At 48.1% G+C, this 16087-nt stretch overlaps 1 protein-coding gene across 2 annotated transcripts in view; it reads right to left on the bottom strand.

Moving 5' to 3' along the window:
• Window positions 1-16087, bottom strand: part of SAMD4B (sterile alpha motif domain containing 4B) — a 46551-nt gene that overhangs the window by 4594 nt on the left and 25870 nt on the right. Inside the window, exons 3-7 of one of the 2 annotated variants that reach the window (XM_066243333.1) lie at window positions 10068-10538; window positions 4238-4477; window positions 2585-2694; window positions 1791-1904; window positions 697-1039 (exon numbers count right to left, since the gene is read on the bottom strand). In XM_066243333.1, coding sequence (XP_066099430.1) covers window positions 697-1039; window positions 1791-1904; window positions 2585-2694; window positions 4238-4477; window positions 10068-10538 — 1278 coding nt within the window. The remainder of the gene's footprint in view (window positions 1-696; window positions 1040-1790; window positions 1905-2584; window positions 2695-4237; window positions 4478-10067; window positions 10539-16087) is intronic. The other variant, XM_066243334.1, reaches the window with a different exon arrangement.

The following is a 16087-nucleotide window of genomic DNA, read 5'->3' as shown; positions in this document are numbered from 1 at the left end:
CCTTGCTCAGGCCAGCGACTTTGGGTTTCAAGCCATCAACCATTGCGCCATGTCTATGATTCCATGCTCAAGCCAGCGACCCCACACTCAAGCTGGTGAACCCGCACTCAAGCCGACAACCTCGGCGTTTTGAACTTGGGTCCTCAGCATCCCAGTCTGACACTCTATCCACTGCACCACCATCTAGTCAGGCTCCTTTTAACTCTTAAGGAATTTTATCAACGGGCATTTTTCGCTTGAGGAATCTGCGGCTCAGAGAGGTTGAGTCACTTGTCCCAGGTAACATAGCTAAAAAGATGTAGACCCAAGTGCAAAGTCTATGTCATGCTGCTTTAGAAAAGCTCTTTAAGAGCTTCACCATACCCATCCCACAGACTTCAGTCACCTTTGAGAGAACCAATGAATTCTCCTTATCTGTTCACTCTTTACTGTACACAGTTTCCACTGACATACTGTTCTGTCTTTCACAGGATAGAGACATTTTGAGGGTAAGGGCTGTCTCCCACCCCCAGCCTGAACAAACCTAAGGACAGGAGCCTTGCCACCTCAGTCTCAAGTCACTTTTTGTGGTACTCTAGACCCTAGGGTGCTTTAAAAAGCTATGATTCTACCATTTAACTTGAATTTGACTCCTAATGCCTAGGTTCACTTAGCTCTCTGTCCCAAAACTTCCTGCTGGGCCCTGGGTGGTCTTACCTTTGCCCATCACCCGTGTAAACTGGCTGGGGATGTCTCCGTCGGCGACGGGAGCTGGGGCTGGCTCACTGCCATCAGTGGGAACTGGAGCTGGTGGAGGGGGGTAGCTCTCTGCAGATGGAGGGTCCTTGGCCTCAGTACCCTTGTCTGTGCTGGGATGAGCCAGAGGAGGTTCAGCACTTGGCAGCAGTGGTTCCCCCCTGCCTCCATCCTTGGCAGTAGGGGTGGTGGGGGTGGCAGCGGCTACAGTGGCCTGGAGGACACTGTAGGCTTTGATGGGTGTGATGATGATCTGCTGTAGCTCCTGCAGAGCGCTTCTCAGGTTTCCTCCTTCCAGCACATCCTGGGTGGAGAGACATGGCTGGGGTCACATACTGACCCCACATCTATGTAGAATGACTACACAAATGGGGTCAGACAGGGCCTGGAGAGTGCCTGGTGGAACCCTGGGTTCCAGCATATAGAGAAGGCAGGTAAAAGTACCACAAGCCCACATAATATATGTACACATTTGTACACACGTATTCCCTCTTCCCCCTTCAAGGTGGAGTCCCACGGAGCTCAGGAGAAGGTGATCTAATCCTGTTGTGCCTTAAGGTCCCACCAAATATGGAACCAGATTCGGATGCAGAAATCTGAACCATGATACTAAGGGGAGAAAAAACCAGAAGGCAACTGGTAGGAAAAGGGGAAAAGGAATGCAATACGAGGCAGATATGGAAAATGAGTGAGTAGATGAGAAACGAACCAAATGGAGAGAACCCAGGGAGACACTCTATACTCTACCAGAAAGACTAGTCAGAAATGAAAAAATGAAAGGGGAGAGGTTGAGTCAACAGACAGTCTAGGGACACACATCAGGACAGACAGGGAGGGGAGTCTCTTGGCCACAGACAAGTCAGCCCTGTGATCCAACTTGCACTTGATCCCCAGAGTCTGGCTCCCTAAGGCTGGGGCTCCTGAAGGTCAGACCTGAGGGTTGGGGAGGGCCTGAGGGGAGGCCACATGGATAGCAAGGATGACCCAGAGCCTTCAGTCTACAAGTATCAATGGGAAGCCAGCTGACCTTGGAGATGGGGATACCAGGTCCTCACCTTTTCCAGAGACTTGAGGACACTCTGCCTCTCACGCAGCTTCTGGATGCTCAGGGCTATCTTGTGGCGGGCACCTTTGGTGACATTCTGTGGTAGGGCAGAAGGGGAAGGAAGCTAGAAATGGGAGGTTGAGGTACTTAGGGTGCCCAAAAGATGGAGGAGGCTCAGGCCACAAGGGCAGTGTCAAAATGGTACTGCCATCCCTGGCAAGTGGCTCAGAGGATAGAGGATCGCCCAGTGTACGACATCCTGGGTTTGATTCCCAGTCAGGGCACACAGGAGAAGAGACCATCTGCTTCTCTTCCCCTCCCTCTCCCCCCCCCCCCCCCGTCCCTCCCACAGCCAGTGGCTCAACTGGTTTGGGCATGACCCCGGGCACTGAGGATGGCTCTGTTGGTCCAAGTGTTTTAGCCTTAAGTGCTAAAAATAGTTTGGTACTTGAGCATTGGCCCACATCAGGTTGCCAGGTGGATTCTGGTTGGGGTGCATGTGGAAGTCTGCATCACTATCTCCCCTCCTTTTACTTTATTTTCTTTTAAATTTTTTTTTTTTAAAAATTATTCATTTTAGAAAGGGGAGAGAGACAGACAGAGACGGGGGGGGGGGAGGAGCAGGAAGCATCAACTCCCATATGTGCCTAGATCAGGCAAGTCAGAGGTTTTGAACCAGTGACCTCAGCATTGCAGGTCAAAGCTTTATCCACTGTATCACCACAGGTCAGGCCCCTCCTCTCACTTGGAAAAAAATAAATGGTACTGCTTCCAAATCTACCCTGATGATCCCCTGAGCTTTACCTGAGATTCAAGGTGCTGCTCAGTCAGTGTCATCATCTCCTCATAGCTCATCTGTGAGAAGAGGGCCGCATACTTGTGCAAGCGGAGACTCTTGAGCCATGAGGGCACATCTGTGGAAAAGGAGGAAGGATATAAGATGAGTCTGTTCCATCAATTATCTGTGTCATAGATTTCTTTACTTTTTCTTTTAAATTTTTAGATTATATGTCATTTATTTCTGCTCTAATCTTTTTTATTTAATTATTTTTATTTATTTATTCATTTTAGAGAAGAGAGAGAGAGAAAGAGTAGGGGGGGAGGAGCAGGAAACATCAACTCCCATATGTGCCTTGACCAGGCAAGCCCAGGGTTTTGAACCGGCGACCTCAGTGTTCCAGATCAACGCTTGATCCACTGCGCCACCACAGGTCAGGCCTACTTTTTCTTTTTTAAGTAAAAATTTAAGTTTTTAAAAAAATTGCATTATGGTGACACTACTTAGCATAATCATACAGATTTTAGGTTCCCAGCTCCACAACACATTTCTGTACACTGCACTGTGTTCAACCCTCCCCCAAATTAAGTCTTTGTCCATCATTATTTATCCTTCCTTCCTGACAATCATCACACTGTTATCCATGTCTGAAAGTTTTTATTTTGTCCTTTCCCCCCCCTCTATCCCTCCACCTCCTTTGCCTAGCTCTGCACTTCCTCCTAGAGCTGGCTTTCTTTTTATTTTTTAATTTATTGATTTGAGAGAGAAAGGGAGGGGGAGGGAAAGGGAGAGGGAGGGAGAGAGGGAGGGAGGGAAGAATGAGAGAAGGAGAGGGAGGGGAGGGGGAGGGAGGAGAGGTGAAGGGTGAGGGGAGGAGGGAGGGGGAGAGGGAGAGGGGAGGAGGGAGGGGGAGAGGGAGAGGGAGGGGGAGAGGGAGGTAGAGAGAGAGGGGGAGAGGGAGGTAGAGAGGGAGGGGGAGGTGAAGGGTGAGGGGAGGGGGAGGAGGAGGGGGAGGAGAGGGAGGGGGAGGGGGAGGGAGGGGAGGGAGGAAAGAAGGGGAGGGGAGGGGGGAGGTAGAGAGGGAGGGGGAGGTGAAGGGTAAGGGGAGGGGGAGGGGAAAGGGAGAAGGAGAGGGAGGGGGAGAGAGAGGGAGGGGAGAGAGGGAGGGAGAGGGGGAAGGAGGAAAGAGAGAAGGGGAGGGGGAGGGGGGAGGTAGAGAGGGAGGGGGAGGTGAAGGGTAAGGGGAGGAGGGAGGGAGAGGGGGACAGGGAGGGGGGAGGGAGGGGGAGGGAGAGGGAGGGGGAGGGGGAGGGTGGAGAAGGAGAGAAACACTGATTTGTTTTTCCACTTATTTATGCATTCACTGGTCAATTCTCATATGTGCTCTCACTGAGGATCAAACCCACAACCTTGGTGTATCAGGACAATGCACTAACCAATTGAGTTATCCAGCCAGGGCCTGGCTTTATCAGATGGGTGTCTGGGGGTAAGGCTTCTTCCCCATCAGACCAGTATCAGTCTGAACCCTAAGGGCACAGACGTCTACTCCCCTCAGACTTATCCCTTTTTCTGCAAGGGAAGGGAAACTGAAGGTTGGGTGGATGAGATAGGCAGGGTGTCCTCTTCACTTCACAGGAGCCTCTGGAGGAGGATCCTAGTGCTGCCCTCCCATGTTGTACCTTTCATGCCACTGCCATCCTCCTGGAAAGTGTTCCGGCTGGAGCCCTGTTCCTCCGTCTGCTCACTTCCAGAGGAGGCCACGCTGCTCTGGGGCGAGAGGGGTGCGTGGTCGGGTGTGGTGAAAGCAGCCCGGGCCCCAAGCTCTTCTTGATTCGGCCACTCACCAGGAACCTGGGGGCTCGTGGGAATGAGCGACATGGAGCGCTTCAGCGGGCTGGGGTGGATTTGGCAGGGGAGACCTGGCCAGAGGGGAAGAGAAGCAAAAAGTCAGGCTTGAAGATCTGGACACAGGAGACCACATGCCCCAGGCACTGCCATGTATGGCAGCTCAGCCCCAGGATCCCATAAGAAGAAGAAATCCTGGCATCTGAGGGGTATTGCCTACCAGATACTGCTTGTTCTCTCACCCTTCATACCCAACCCATCAGCAAACTATGAGCTACTTCTCTGAACCTTTCTACATACTTCCTCTGCTAGCACCCTGGTCTGAGTCAATGGCATTCCTAACTGGAATTATTGCCATAGCCTTCCCACTGGTTTCTTGCCTCCTATACTCCATTCATCTCATAGCAGCCATACTGATCCTTCTAAAAATGCAAATCTGACCAAGTCAGTCCCTGCTTAAATCTCACCTGTGGCTTCCCTTCATGCTGAGAATAAAATTCAAACTCTTTCACACACACCACTGCAAGGCTGTAGGACCTGGGCCCTACTCATCTCTGACCTATCATTCCCCATTCATTCTTTGAATCAAACCTTTCTTTTTTTTTTTTTTTTTTTTCATTTTTCTGAAGCTGGAAACAGGGAGAGACAGTCAGACAGACTCCCGCATGCGCCCGACCGGGATCCACCCGGCACGCCCACCAGGGGCGGTGCTCTGCCCATCCTGGGCGTCGCCATATTGCGACCAGAGCCACTCTAGTGCCTGAGGCAGAGGCCACAGAGCCATCCCCAGCGCCCAGGCCATCTTTGCTCCAATGGAGCCTTGGCTGCGGGAGGGGAAGAGAGAGACAGAGAGGAGAGCGCGGCAGAGGGGTGGAGAAGCAAACGGGCGCTTCTCCTATGTGCCCTGGCCGGAAATCGAACCCGGGTCCTCCGCACGCTAGGCCGACGCTCTATCGCTGAGCCAACCGGCCAGGGCCGAATCAAACCTTTCTAGCCTTTGCCCCCTACCCACATTTGTTCCTGAAACACTGGCTTGTTCCAGCCTCAGGACTTTTGCACTTGCTCTTTCTTGTCTTCCTGATCTTAGCAGTTGGCTCCCTCAGGTCTCATCTCAGCAAGTGTCACCTATCCCAAGGCCTTCCCCGAACCCTCAATAAGAAGTAGCTGTCCCCGCCAATCCTGTTACTCAATCTTAATACACTGTCTTATCTTTCTTAAAATACGTAACACAACCTGAAATAATCTCTAGTTATTTGTTTTACTTATTAACTATATGCCTCTGATTCAATAGATCTGTGACAGCAAGGACCTGTCCTGTCCTTGATATCTTTGTACCCTCTGTAATTACAGTGGAGCCCAAGAGGGTTTTCTTCAGAAGTACTTATAAAGTAAATGCACGAAATAAATTGCTCTCTCAACATCCCTGTCCTTGCGCTTCGCCACCTCTCACAAATTTTTCCTGGACTACGCCCAAATCAGGGAGAATCCAGGTCCTCTTACACAGGAAATTGCATACTCTCCCTCCATCCATCCCATTCCTGAGGTAGGAAGAGGAATCCAACTTGACTTTTTACCATTCTCAGGACAGGACAGGCTCCAACAGTTTCCAGACCTTTCTTTTTTTTTTTTCAGAGACAGAGAGAGAGTCAGAGAGAGGGACAGGGACAGACAGGAACGGAGAGATGAGAAGCATCAATTATCAGCTTTTCGTTGTGCATTGCAACACCTTAATTGTTCATTGATTGCTTTCTCATACGTGTCCTGACCGTGGGCCTTCAGCAGACAGAGTAACCCCTTGCTTGAGCCAGCGACCTTGGGCTCAAAGAAGCTGGTGAGCTTTTGCTCAAACCAGATGAGGCCTCGCTCAAGCTGGCGACCTCGGGGTCTCGAACCTGGGTCCTCCACATCCCAGTCCAAAGCTCTATCCACTGCGTCACCGCCAGTCAGGGCAGACCTTTCTTTACATATGATACTCCTCTGCCTAGCTCACCACTCCTCCATTCTCATTTGCCAGCCACTTCAACTTTCTCTCCTTCCTTAGCATTCCCTCTTCTGGGACTCATTCCTTTGTATTCGCTGGATCCCTGAGCTGCTACTGCCTCAGACCAAGCACTTACTGCCCTCTTCACTAACCTATCTCTCTAGCACTGGACTCTGGGATTATATAGGATGGTAACCTTGACCAATCATTTCTGCATTCCCAGGACCAGGAGCCAAGGGACCAAAATCAGAAGCCCTCAAAGTTTCCTAAAGGTCAAAAGGAGGGCACTCATGATCCTAAGGGTGCTAACAAGGCCTCTGAACTCAACACAGGGAATCGGAGTACCCCATATACAAGAAAAAGAAAAGAAACAAAGCCAAAGGCCTCATTCTTGGTAGGTGAGAACACTGAGGCCCAGGGAACTGAAGCCCTCTGTCCCAGTTCCCAGAGAAATGGGAGGCAGAGACAGAGGCAGAAGCAGAAGAACCTTATTTCTGATGGAAAGGATGGGATTCCTGCCAGCGCTCCATTAACACCAGCTTTTTATAGCCCCAAACCACCTTTCCTTACCTGTGACAGTATCTATGCTCCTAGCCAGGAAGTCACCTGAGAGAAAGAAAAGGGCAGTACACTGGCCCACTCCTTAAGGCCAGCCTTTATCCCTGCCCATGACCTCTGAGGTCCTCTGTTTAGGGCTCTTTTCAAGCCTCTGTGCTTCCAGAAGATGGCACACTTTGAACCCTCAATATAGGTCTTTATCCGCCTGTCTTGGTGCCTCTGGCCTCCTCCTCCCTCCCTTCTCAGCCAAGGAGGCAGGCAAGGCTGACAGGGCAGGAAATTATACTGATTGGAATGATTGTGCAGTTTCTGAGGAGCCCTGCTTAGCCCCACACTGGGGTGGAGGCTGACCACAGCATGAGAACTATAAAAACAGGAATGCTCGTCAGAGATCCAGGACCTCACTCTCTCCAAGAAACCCTGGTCTGTCTTTGGCAGTACCTCAAACCTACCGTGCCTGCCCTTACAAGCCAACCCTTGCTCTCTACTCAAAAAAATTTTAATGGTTTCCTGTTTCCTACAACTGCTTGAAATTGAAAAGTCATTCTATCCTTCAAGGCTCCCCACAATGTGGCCCTAATATGCTGAGATTTGGGAGCAAAGGCAGATTTGAGTTTTAATCTTGGCTCTGCCACCTACTAACTACATGATCCTGGACAAATCATTTCATCTGCCCTCCGGCCTCCATTTCAATGTGAAGTCCTTGGCACAAGGGCAGATACAAGGTAAACACACATATTTGCTATTACTATTACTCATTTAAATCCTTGAACCTCTCCAGCCCTGCCAGACATGTCTGCATATTGTCTTCTCCAATTTGCCACCCTACTGCCTTCAATTTATGCTGTGCCCTCTCTCTGGAATGCCCAATTCCTTTTTCTCTTCTTCAAACTCCCAACCAACACTGTTCCAGCTTAGTCCTGCAATAGTTGCAGTCTTTGTTGTGGAGAAGAAGAAATATATGGGGACCCTCTTATTGATGAGGTCTGAGCATCTTTGGGAGGGTCACTTTTAGATGGAGGCAATATAGCACAGTAGTTAAGAGTATGAGCAGTGGAGCCAGACTGCTTGGATTTAAATTCTGGCTACACACCATGGACAAGTGATTTTTCTGTGACAGCCAATGAATGTATTGGTATAAAGTTCTTAGAACAGCTCTAAGCAAAAACTAAACACTTAATATATATATATATTTTAAATATATATTTTATATAAATATATATATTTAAAATATATATATATATTTTTTTACAGAGACAGGCGAGTATTTTTTTTTTTTTTTTTTTTTTTACAGAGACAGAGAAAGAATCAGAGAGAGGGATAGATAGGGACAGACAGGAACGGAAAGAGATGAGAAGCATCAATCATCAGTTTTTCGTTGCGACACTTTAGTTATTCATTGATTGTTTTCTCATATGTGCCTTGACCATGGGCCTTCAGCAGACCGAGTAAACCCTTGCTCAAGCCAGCGACCTTGGGTCCAAGCTGGTGAGCTTTGCTCAAACCAGATGAGCCCGTGCTTAAGCTGGCGACCTAGGGGTCTCGAACCTGGGTCCTCTGCATCCCAGTCCTACGCTCTATCCACTGCGTCACCTCCTGGTCAGGCAACACTCAATATATTTTAATGAGAATTATCACTATTAATATATCCTCCCAACCTGGACCCAGAAATTGTCATGCTCTGAGACTAGAGAATACCTAGGGTTGCAAGAGTTCCCAGCAATGTCCCCTCTCTTCCCTGATTCTCGCCAGCACATAGGAGGGAGGCAGGCAAACAGGAGATACATATTTAACTGGAGAAGAAAAAGGCTCAGGGTAGTAACTGATGTCTATTAGGCCCATACAGCTGGGCACCAGAGAGCCAGGGTTCACCCCACACACTGGCATGGATGACATTTCACTGCCACTCCTTCCAGGCCTACTTTATTTAACCAGTGCCCATCAAAGGAGGCCACCACATGGATAAATCTTAGAAACCTCTTGCCTTGAGTCAGGCATGTCACTTTACCAAGCTTTAGAGACATCATTCTATTATCCTGTTCATTTAAAAAACTCACTGGAATACCTGCTCACCCCAGCCTCCAGGGTGCTTAGTAAGAGAGCCCCTTCACAGCCACTTAGTTTGAGGGCAGTGTAGTGGTCAGAGGCAGGCTCTAGTGGCAGACTTCCTGGGTCTGAACCTTGGCCAGTTCCACCACTTATTCTGTGTGTGACCTTGAAAACATGACTTCACCTCTTAAGTCTCAGTGTCCTCATTTGTGGAATGGTCTAATTATAAGTTTGTGATGATTAAATGAGATCATAGTAAAAAGTGCTTGTATGAGGAAGGGGTGTGGGGGGGAAGAGTATAAAGAGGAACAAATGTAAGGTGACAGAAAATGATTTGACTTTGGGTGATGCATACACAACATAATCAACAGTTCAAATGCTACAGAAATGTTTACCTGAAACCTATGTACCCTTATTGAGCATGTTAGCCTGTTTAATTTTCTAAAAAAAAAAGGTATGAAGCACAGTCAATGCTCAGCAATGTTGCTATTACGAATGCACAGCAGCCTGCATTACAGCTTATGTGAACAGGCTTGGAAACAGATTTTTCAAAAACAGCACTTTTAGCCAAGCCATATACAAAAATAGCGACTGTTTGAGCTAGAAGGGGCTCAAATTAAAGTCATTAACTTAATGCCTTCAGAAACCAGGCAGGTATCAGATATGCCCAAAGGGGGAGGGGGTGTGGAGTAGGCTGATAGAGGCAGAGGCTGACTTGGACACTTGTAAAGGGTGTAAAAGGGGTGACCAATATTAAATTCCATCTTACTGTTGCCACCAGGAATATAGGCCTTGAACTGTCAGAGAAGTTAAAAGGTGGATTTTTAGGAAACAAATTCCTGATTCCTTATATTATCAAATTTATTTAAAAACAAAACAAACAAAACCAAAGTTTTGTTGAGTTTGTCAGTCAGAGATAGCTCTGGGAATGCCAGTTTACAACCTCTACACTGCCTTGTAAGGTGAGGCCCAGAGAGGTTATGTGACTTGCCCAGGGCCACAGAGTAAGTAAAGAGAGAGCCCAGTCTGTCCCTTTTCAATTAGGCATGGCCTCCTGGGACCCACTACCCCATCACCTGCATTTGCGCTGCTCCCAATACTGTTGATGACTGGTGGCACTGAGCTGGGTGGGTGGAAGGGCATGTGTCCATTTTCCCGGGGTGGCTTGTCTTGCCAGCCTGGCCCTGCCTCCCCAGGGCCCAGCTCTGCAGGCCCACCCCACTCATCTGAGCCCTGTTGTGAGTGGTAAGTGGGCTCAGGCCGGGTGCGAAAGCCGCTAGCCAGCCGCTCTTCCAGATGGCTCAGCCAGAGGGCCAGTGAGTTGCGGTCTTCCAATGTGGTGGCTGGGTGGATAAGGGCATAAGAGAGCAGCTGGCGGCTCTCCTCAATGAAGGCATTGCTCTCAATTGAGTAGGCCAGCACTTTCTGCAGCAGCCTCATGTATTCCGACTTGGCCTCCGTGTTGCGTGGCTGAAGCAGGGGCAGGTGGGACAGCAGGAGAGACACCACCTTCTCTTTGGACTCCTGCTGCCACTGGCTGACAACTGCTGCAGAGGAGACAAAGACAAGAGAGAATGTCAGGGGAGCCAAGGCAGTGAGTTCCTTAAACCCGGAAGTGCCTATAGCCTGCTTTCTCACCTCCGATCTCTTTTCCCTTCTTTCGTGACCCCCACTTATACAGGTGCTCACCCTGCTTTCAAATAATTTTTCCTGGTTTCATCACTCATACTTTCAAAAGCCTGCTGTAGCTCTCAATCAGCCCAATTTGCTACTCTGGAATCTGATCTGAGCTACTTCTGCTATCTCCAGGGCCTACTCTTCTTGCTCTATCTTCAGGGCCCCTATCCATTCTCCCTACCCAAACAGCCTCCTTCCTGATTACAAGGGACAATGAGTAAAAGCCTGGGGTCTAAAATCACAGTGAGGACACCCCCCAACTTACTACCTAGTGACTTTGGGAATGTCATCTTGAACCTCACTCACTAGTACTGATTTCCTCACCTGAAAAATTTTGGAAATAAATATAGTACTCACTTTAGTGTTGCTTTGAGATTCAATGAGCTAATAAAAAATGGAAAGTGACCTGGCATATAGAACACATTTAATAAATGCTTGCTCTTGTATAATTGGTCTCTCTGCCACTATATTTCCCCCCTCCAACCTGTTCCATAAACCCAGGTAAATTTACCTTCCTAAAGCAACTCGAATCTCAGGTACCTGACCAGGAAGTTACAGAGGTAACCAGCACCTACAGACTTAAGTTCAAGAACTCCTACTAACATCACCATTATTTCCAGGGCACTCCCTACCTCCTATTCCTCCAGATAAAGTCTCAGCTCAGGATATCCCCATCTTCCCTGGGTCTCTCTGCATGCCACATTCACCTAAGCTTCTGCTCAGGCTACGATTCAAGGCCTTAGCCTATAACAATCTCCTTCCTCCTATCCAAATTCTATGTCTCTCTTTTTTTAATTTTTTAATTTTTAATTTTTTATTTTTATTTATTCATTTTTAGAGAGAGAGGAGAGAGAGAAGGGGGAAGGAGTAGGAAGCATCAACTCTCATATGTGCCTTGACCAGGCAAGCCCAGGGTTTTGAACCGGCAACCTCAGCGTTTCCAGGTTGACGCTTTATCTACTGTGCCACCACAGGTCAGGCTCTCTTTTTTTTTTTTTGAAATGTGAGGAGGGGAGATAGAGACAGACTTGTGCAGGCACCGAGCAGAACCCACCCAGCAACTCCCATCTGGGGCCGACACATGAATCAATCAAGCTATCCTTAGTGCCCAAGGCCATTGATTGGACCACCAGAGCTGTGTTCAGTGCCAGGGGCCAATGTTAGAACCAATCTAGCCACTGGCTGTGAGAGGGGGAGAGAGAGAGAGAAGGGGGAGAGGGAGAAGAGAAGCAGATGGTCGCTTCTCCTGTGTGCCCTGCCTGGGGACCAAACCACGATGGGCCAACACTCTATCCACTGAGCAACCAGCCAGGGCCAAATTCTATGTCTTTTATGACTGCCAAAACTTGCCTTCCTCTGGGAAGCCTTTTTTGGCTACTTCATGAATAGTGATCTGGTGATGTCTCCTCCAAATTCCACGATCCGAGGGCCCAAGTTTGTCCTGTGGAGATGAGCCAGGTTTCCCCTCTTGACCCAGAAGGTAGCCCCCTAAGAATAAGGACCCAGGCTAACTATATAAAGGATGTTTTGGGATGAACTGCTATAGATTTGACTGTCCTTGAAAACCCTGTTACTCCTTCCACGACTAGCTTAATAAAGTAGAGGATGGGAGTAATGCTGACAGGGCAAAGAAAAGGGACAAAGAATACCAATACTTGAAAAAATACATAATGATCAAGGACTGGGATCAAGTTTGCTCTCACTCTCGGGCAACTGAGCTAATACCTGCAGCCAAGGTAACAATTTGCAAACATTTAACAAGGTGGGTCTGAGAAATGAGCCATTGGGCTACTGGCAAGGTCCTGGAAACGGACAAAGGAGCTGTCTCTAACAGACAAAGCTAGGACTCCAAGGGATAGGTAATGAAAAAGGGAGAGACATGGCTTAGGTCCCTTCTCTCCCACTTAATGAATATAGGACTCTGGGCAAAGGTGACCACTTCACTGAGTTGTACTTTATCTATAAAATTGGGGCTCAGAATCATTCTTATGTGGCATGGCTGCTATGAATTGAGGCCATAGCACAGAGTAGTAAGTCCTCAGTAAACATTAGCAATATCTAGTATCAGTTATTTTATCTTACCATGGTTCCTTCCTTTCAAATACCCAGTTGGCACAAGTCAATTCCAGGCACAGGAAACAGAGAGGCTGGGGATGGGCATGTATATAATAAAGGAGAGCCTCAAATTCTAGGCACCTGGATTTTTTTTTTTTTTTTTGTATTTTTCTGAAGCTGGAAATGGGGAGAGACAGTCAGACAGACTCCCGCATGCGCCTGACCGGGATCCACCTGGCACGCCCACCAGGGAGCGATGCTCTGCCCCTCCGGGGCGTTGTTCTGTTGTGACCAGAGCCACTCTAGCGCCTGGGGCAGAGGCCAAGGAGCCATCCCCAGTGCCCGGGCCATCTTTGCTCCAATGGAGCCTTGGTGGGAGGGGAAGAGAGAGAGAGGAAGGAGAGGGGGAGGGGTGGAGAAGCAGATGGGCGCTTCTCCTGTGTGCCCTGGCTGGGAATCGAACCCGGGCCTTCTGCACGCCAGGCCGATGCTCTACCACTAAGCCAACCGGCCAGGGCCTAGGCACCTGGATTTTAAGTGGGCTCTGATCTAGATCCCTCTGCATCTGACAGTGTCTCAACATAACATCCTTAGGGCTTAAATTCCAAGGATCTCTGTTCTCCTCTGCCCGCACTATAGGCTGACACCTGGCCACTGGGAGCCTTGCACAAAAACCCTTTTGAACCTCTTTTTTAATGACCTGCTTAGAAATTATGGCCTAGGAATTCGCATGAACTCCTAATTCTGCTTAAATCTGTAGCTCTATGAAAAAACTCACACACAACTCCCAACTTTTGGCCATATATAACTGCACCTTTTCTTGGCCTGGGCCTCTCTGCACCAAACTTCCTAGAGAACCTTTGTTGAAGTGCCCAGGGATTTGTCCATTTATTCAGAGTCATCAATTCATGTTATGTCCATAGTACTGACCAAAACAGAATAGTAATACAGTAGCCTCCCACCTTATCCACTGGGAATATGTTCCAAGATCCCCAGCTGATGTCTGAAACCACAGATGGTACTACATATACTATTTCTCCTCCATACATACATACAATAACTAAGAACAAAATTTTAATACTATATTGTAATAAAAGTTATGTGAATATGGTCTCTCTCTCCTAAAATATATGATAACCAATCTGATAACTCTAGGATGGTTACTAACTGACTTGTGGGAGGGTAGCATATACAATGTGGATATGCTGGACAAACGGATGATTAACATCCCAGGTGGGATGGAGTGGGATGGTGTGAGATTTCATCATGCTACTCAGAATGGCACACAATTTAAAATTTATGAATTATTTCTGGAATTTTCCATTTAATATTTTTGGACGTTTGACTATGGGTAATTAAAACCATGAAAAGCAAAACCACACATAATGGGGGTACTACTGTACTGTATAACAGTAGTAACTAAGCATTTACTATGTGCCAGACACTGTGTTAAAAACATGGTTGTTTTTCATTTTCATCCCAACCCTGTTTTAGCATCCTCATCTTATAGATGAGAAAATAGATATGGAGAGGTGAAGTCACTTCCCTAAAATGACAGAGCCAAGATCTAAACCCAGGGCTGTTTCCCTCCAGAATTGGGAGGAACTTTATCCACAATCCTCTACTATCTCTCCAATGACAGGTCTCTTCTTCCCTGTCCCTGGCTTTCCATATCCCCTTCAGGACCTGCCACTCCAGGCTGTGAAACCTCATCCTCTCTATTTGTTTCTTCTCTTTTTTTATTTTATTTTATTTTATTTATTCATTTTAGAGAGGAGAGAGAGAGGAGAGAGAGACAGGGGGGAGGAGCTGGAACCATCAACTCCCATATGTGCCTTGACCAGGCAAGCCCAGGGTTTTGAACCGGCGACCTCAGCATTTCCAGGTCGACGCTTTATCCACTGCGCCACCACAGGTCAGGCTGTTTCTTCTCTTAAACCTGCTCCCATGACCACAAAGCTGTCTCTTAAGTCATCTTCATATCTCAAGATCTTCCCAAGGTGAGACCGGCATTCCTGACTTAAGGGAACCTTCACTTTTCCTACCCTCCCACCTCCATCTGGTACTGGATTACATGGGAAGGAACCCCCTGATACCTCATTTCCCTGACTTAGTCCTTTAGCTTTTCGTTCCTATTTTCACTGTGTTAAATCAAAATAGGAACAGAAAGTCAAGGACTTGCATCCTAGCTGTGTCATGCAGCTGTATGGGCAATATGCTTCCTTCTCTGTAAAAGAGGGATTATAGGGCTGTCGAGAGGATTTAGGGAGACAATGGAAAGCACCTAACAAAATCTTCCCACAGTAAGCACTCAGTATGTGACTCAAAGATTGGTGTTTTTTCCTTCTCTAGCAGTCAGCCTACCCTTTCAGCCCTACCCTGATGTTCTCAAATGCTGTTGTTTAGGCCTTCAGGGTAGCCAGAAGTATCTGGGACAGACAGAAGCCTTGTCTAGTCCCTCCCCCAACCCAGGGTACTGCCAGGACCCCAAGGGTAAGGGACACAGATTCTCCTCTGGTACTGCCAGGGGACGTGACAGAACAGCCTCAAGGGTTGAGCTCAATGAAAGACCTTGTTCTACTGTGGAGAAAGGGAAAAGTGGTTTTGGACAAATGGAGGCTGACCCCAGGGAAATGTGTTCATGTGTCTCTGTGGTGGTGTGTTGGGGAGGAGGGGCCTCCCATGACTGGGAAGCATCAGTGAACACTGGAACTGGTCCAAGGAATTTGCGTAGCCTCAGGCCCCTTGGGGTGAGCTCAGCTGGGGCTGCTGCTGATGGGTAGTGATGGAACTTCTCATTTCCTGCCCAGATCAGAAAAGTCTGGCCAGTGTTAAGGCACAGCAGGGGCCCAATGAATACCTGCACAATTGGACCCAGATGGCCCCCTGGAAGGTAGTGGTGTCTATGTATATATAATGTGCTCTCTCTAGGATTCTCTGACCTCAGGTTACCCTGTCTTGTGTCCTAGCAGAGTATACTGAGTAAGAGCAAACAAGCAAACTTGCTTGGATTAAAAAAATCCAGCTCTACCCCTCCCCTCCAAGAAAAACAGAAAGAAAAGGAAAAATCCAGCTCTGGCCCCATGTACTAGGTCAACTTAATTATAGGCAAGTCTGTTAACCTCTCTGGACCTTGGTCTCCTTTTCTGTTTAATGGGGGTAGTAAAATTCCCTTTATCATGGAATTGTGGTAAAAATTTAGCCAGACAATTGTGTACAGCATCTAACACATGTTAAATGCTCCACGCATTTGAACCGTTATTGTTCCTGGTTGAAGATCTGCAGCCCATGCTGTTTCAGGGTTAAAGGGAGCAATTCACATAGGAGGGCACATCTGAGTCTCCCTCTTAAGATTCCCAACAGG

Source organism: Saccopteryx bilineata, chromosome 9 (genome assembly GCF_036850765.1).
Source record: "Saccopteryx bilineata isolate mSacBil1 chromosome 9, mSacBil1_pri_phased_curated, whole genome shotgun sequence".
In the NCBI taxonomy this organism is placed as follows: Eukaryota; Metazoa; Chordata; class Mammalia; order Chiroptera; family Emballonuridae; genus Saccopteryx; species Saccopteryx bilineata.
This window is presented reverse-complemented; position numbering and strand designations above follow the sequence as displayed.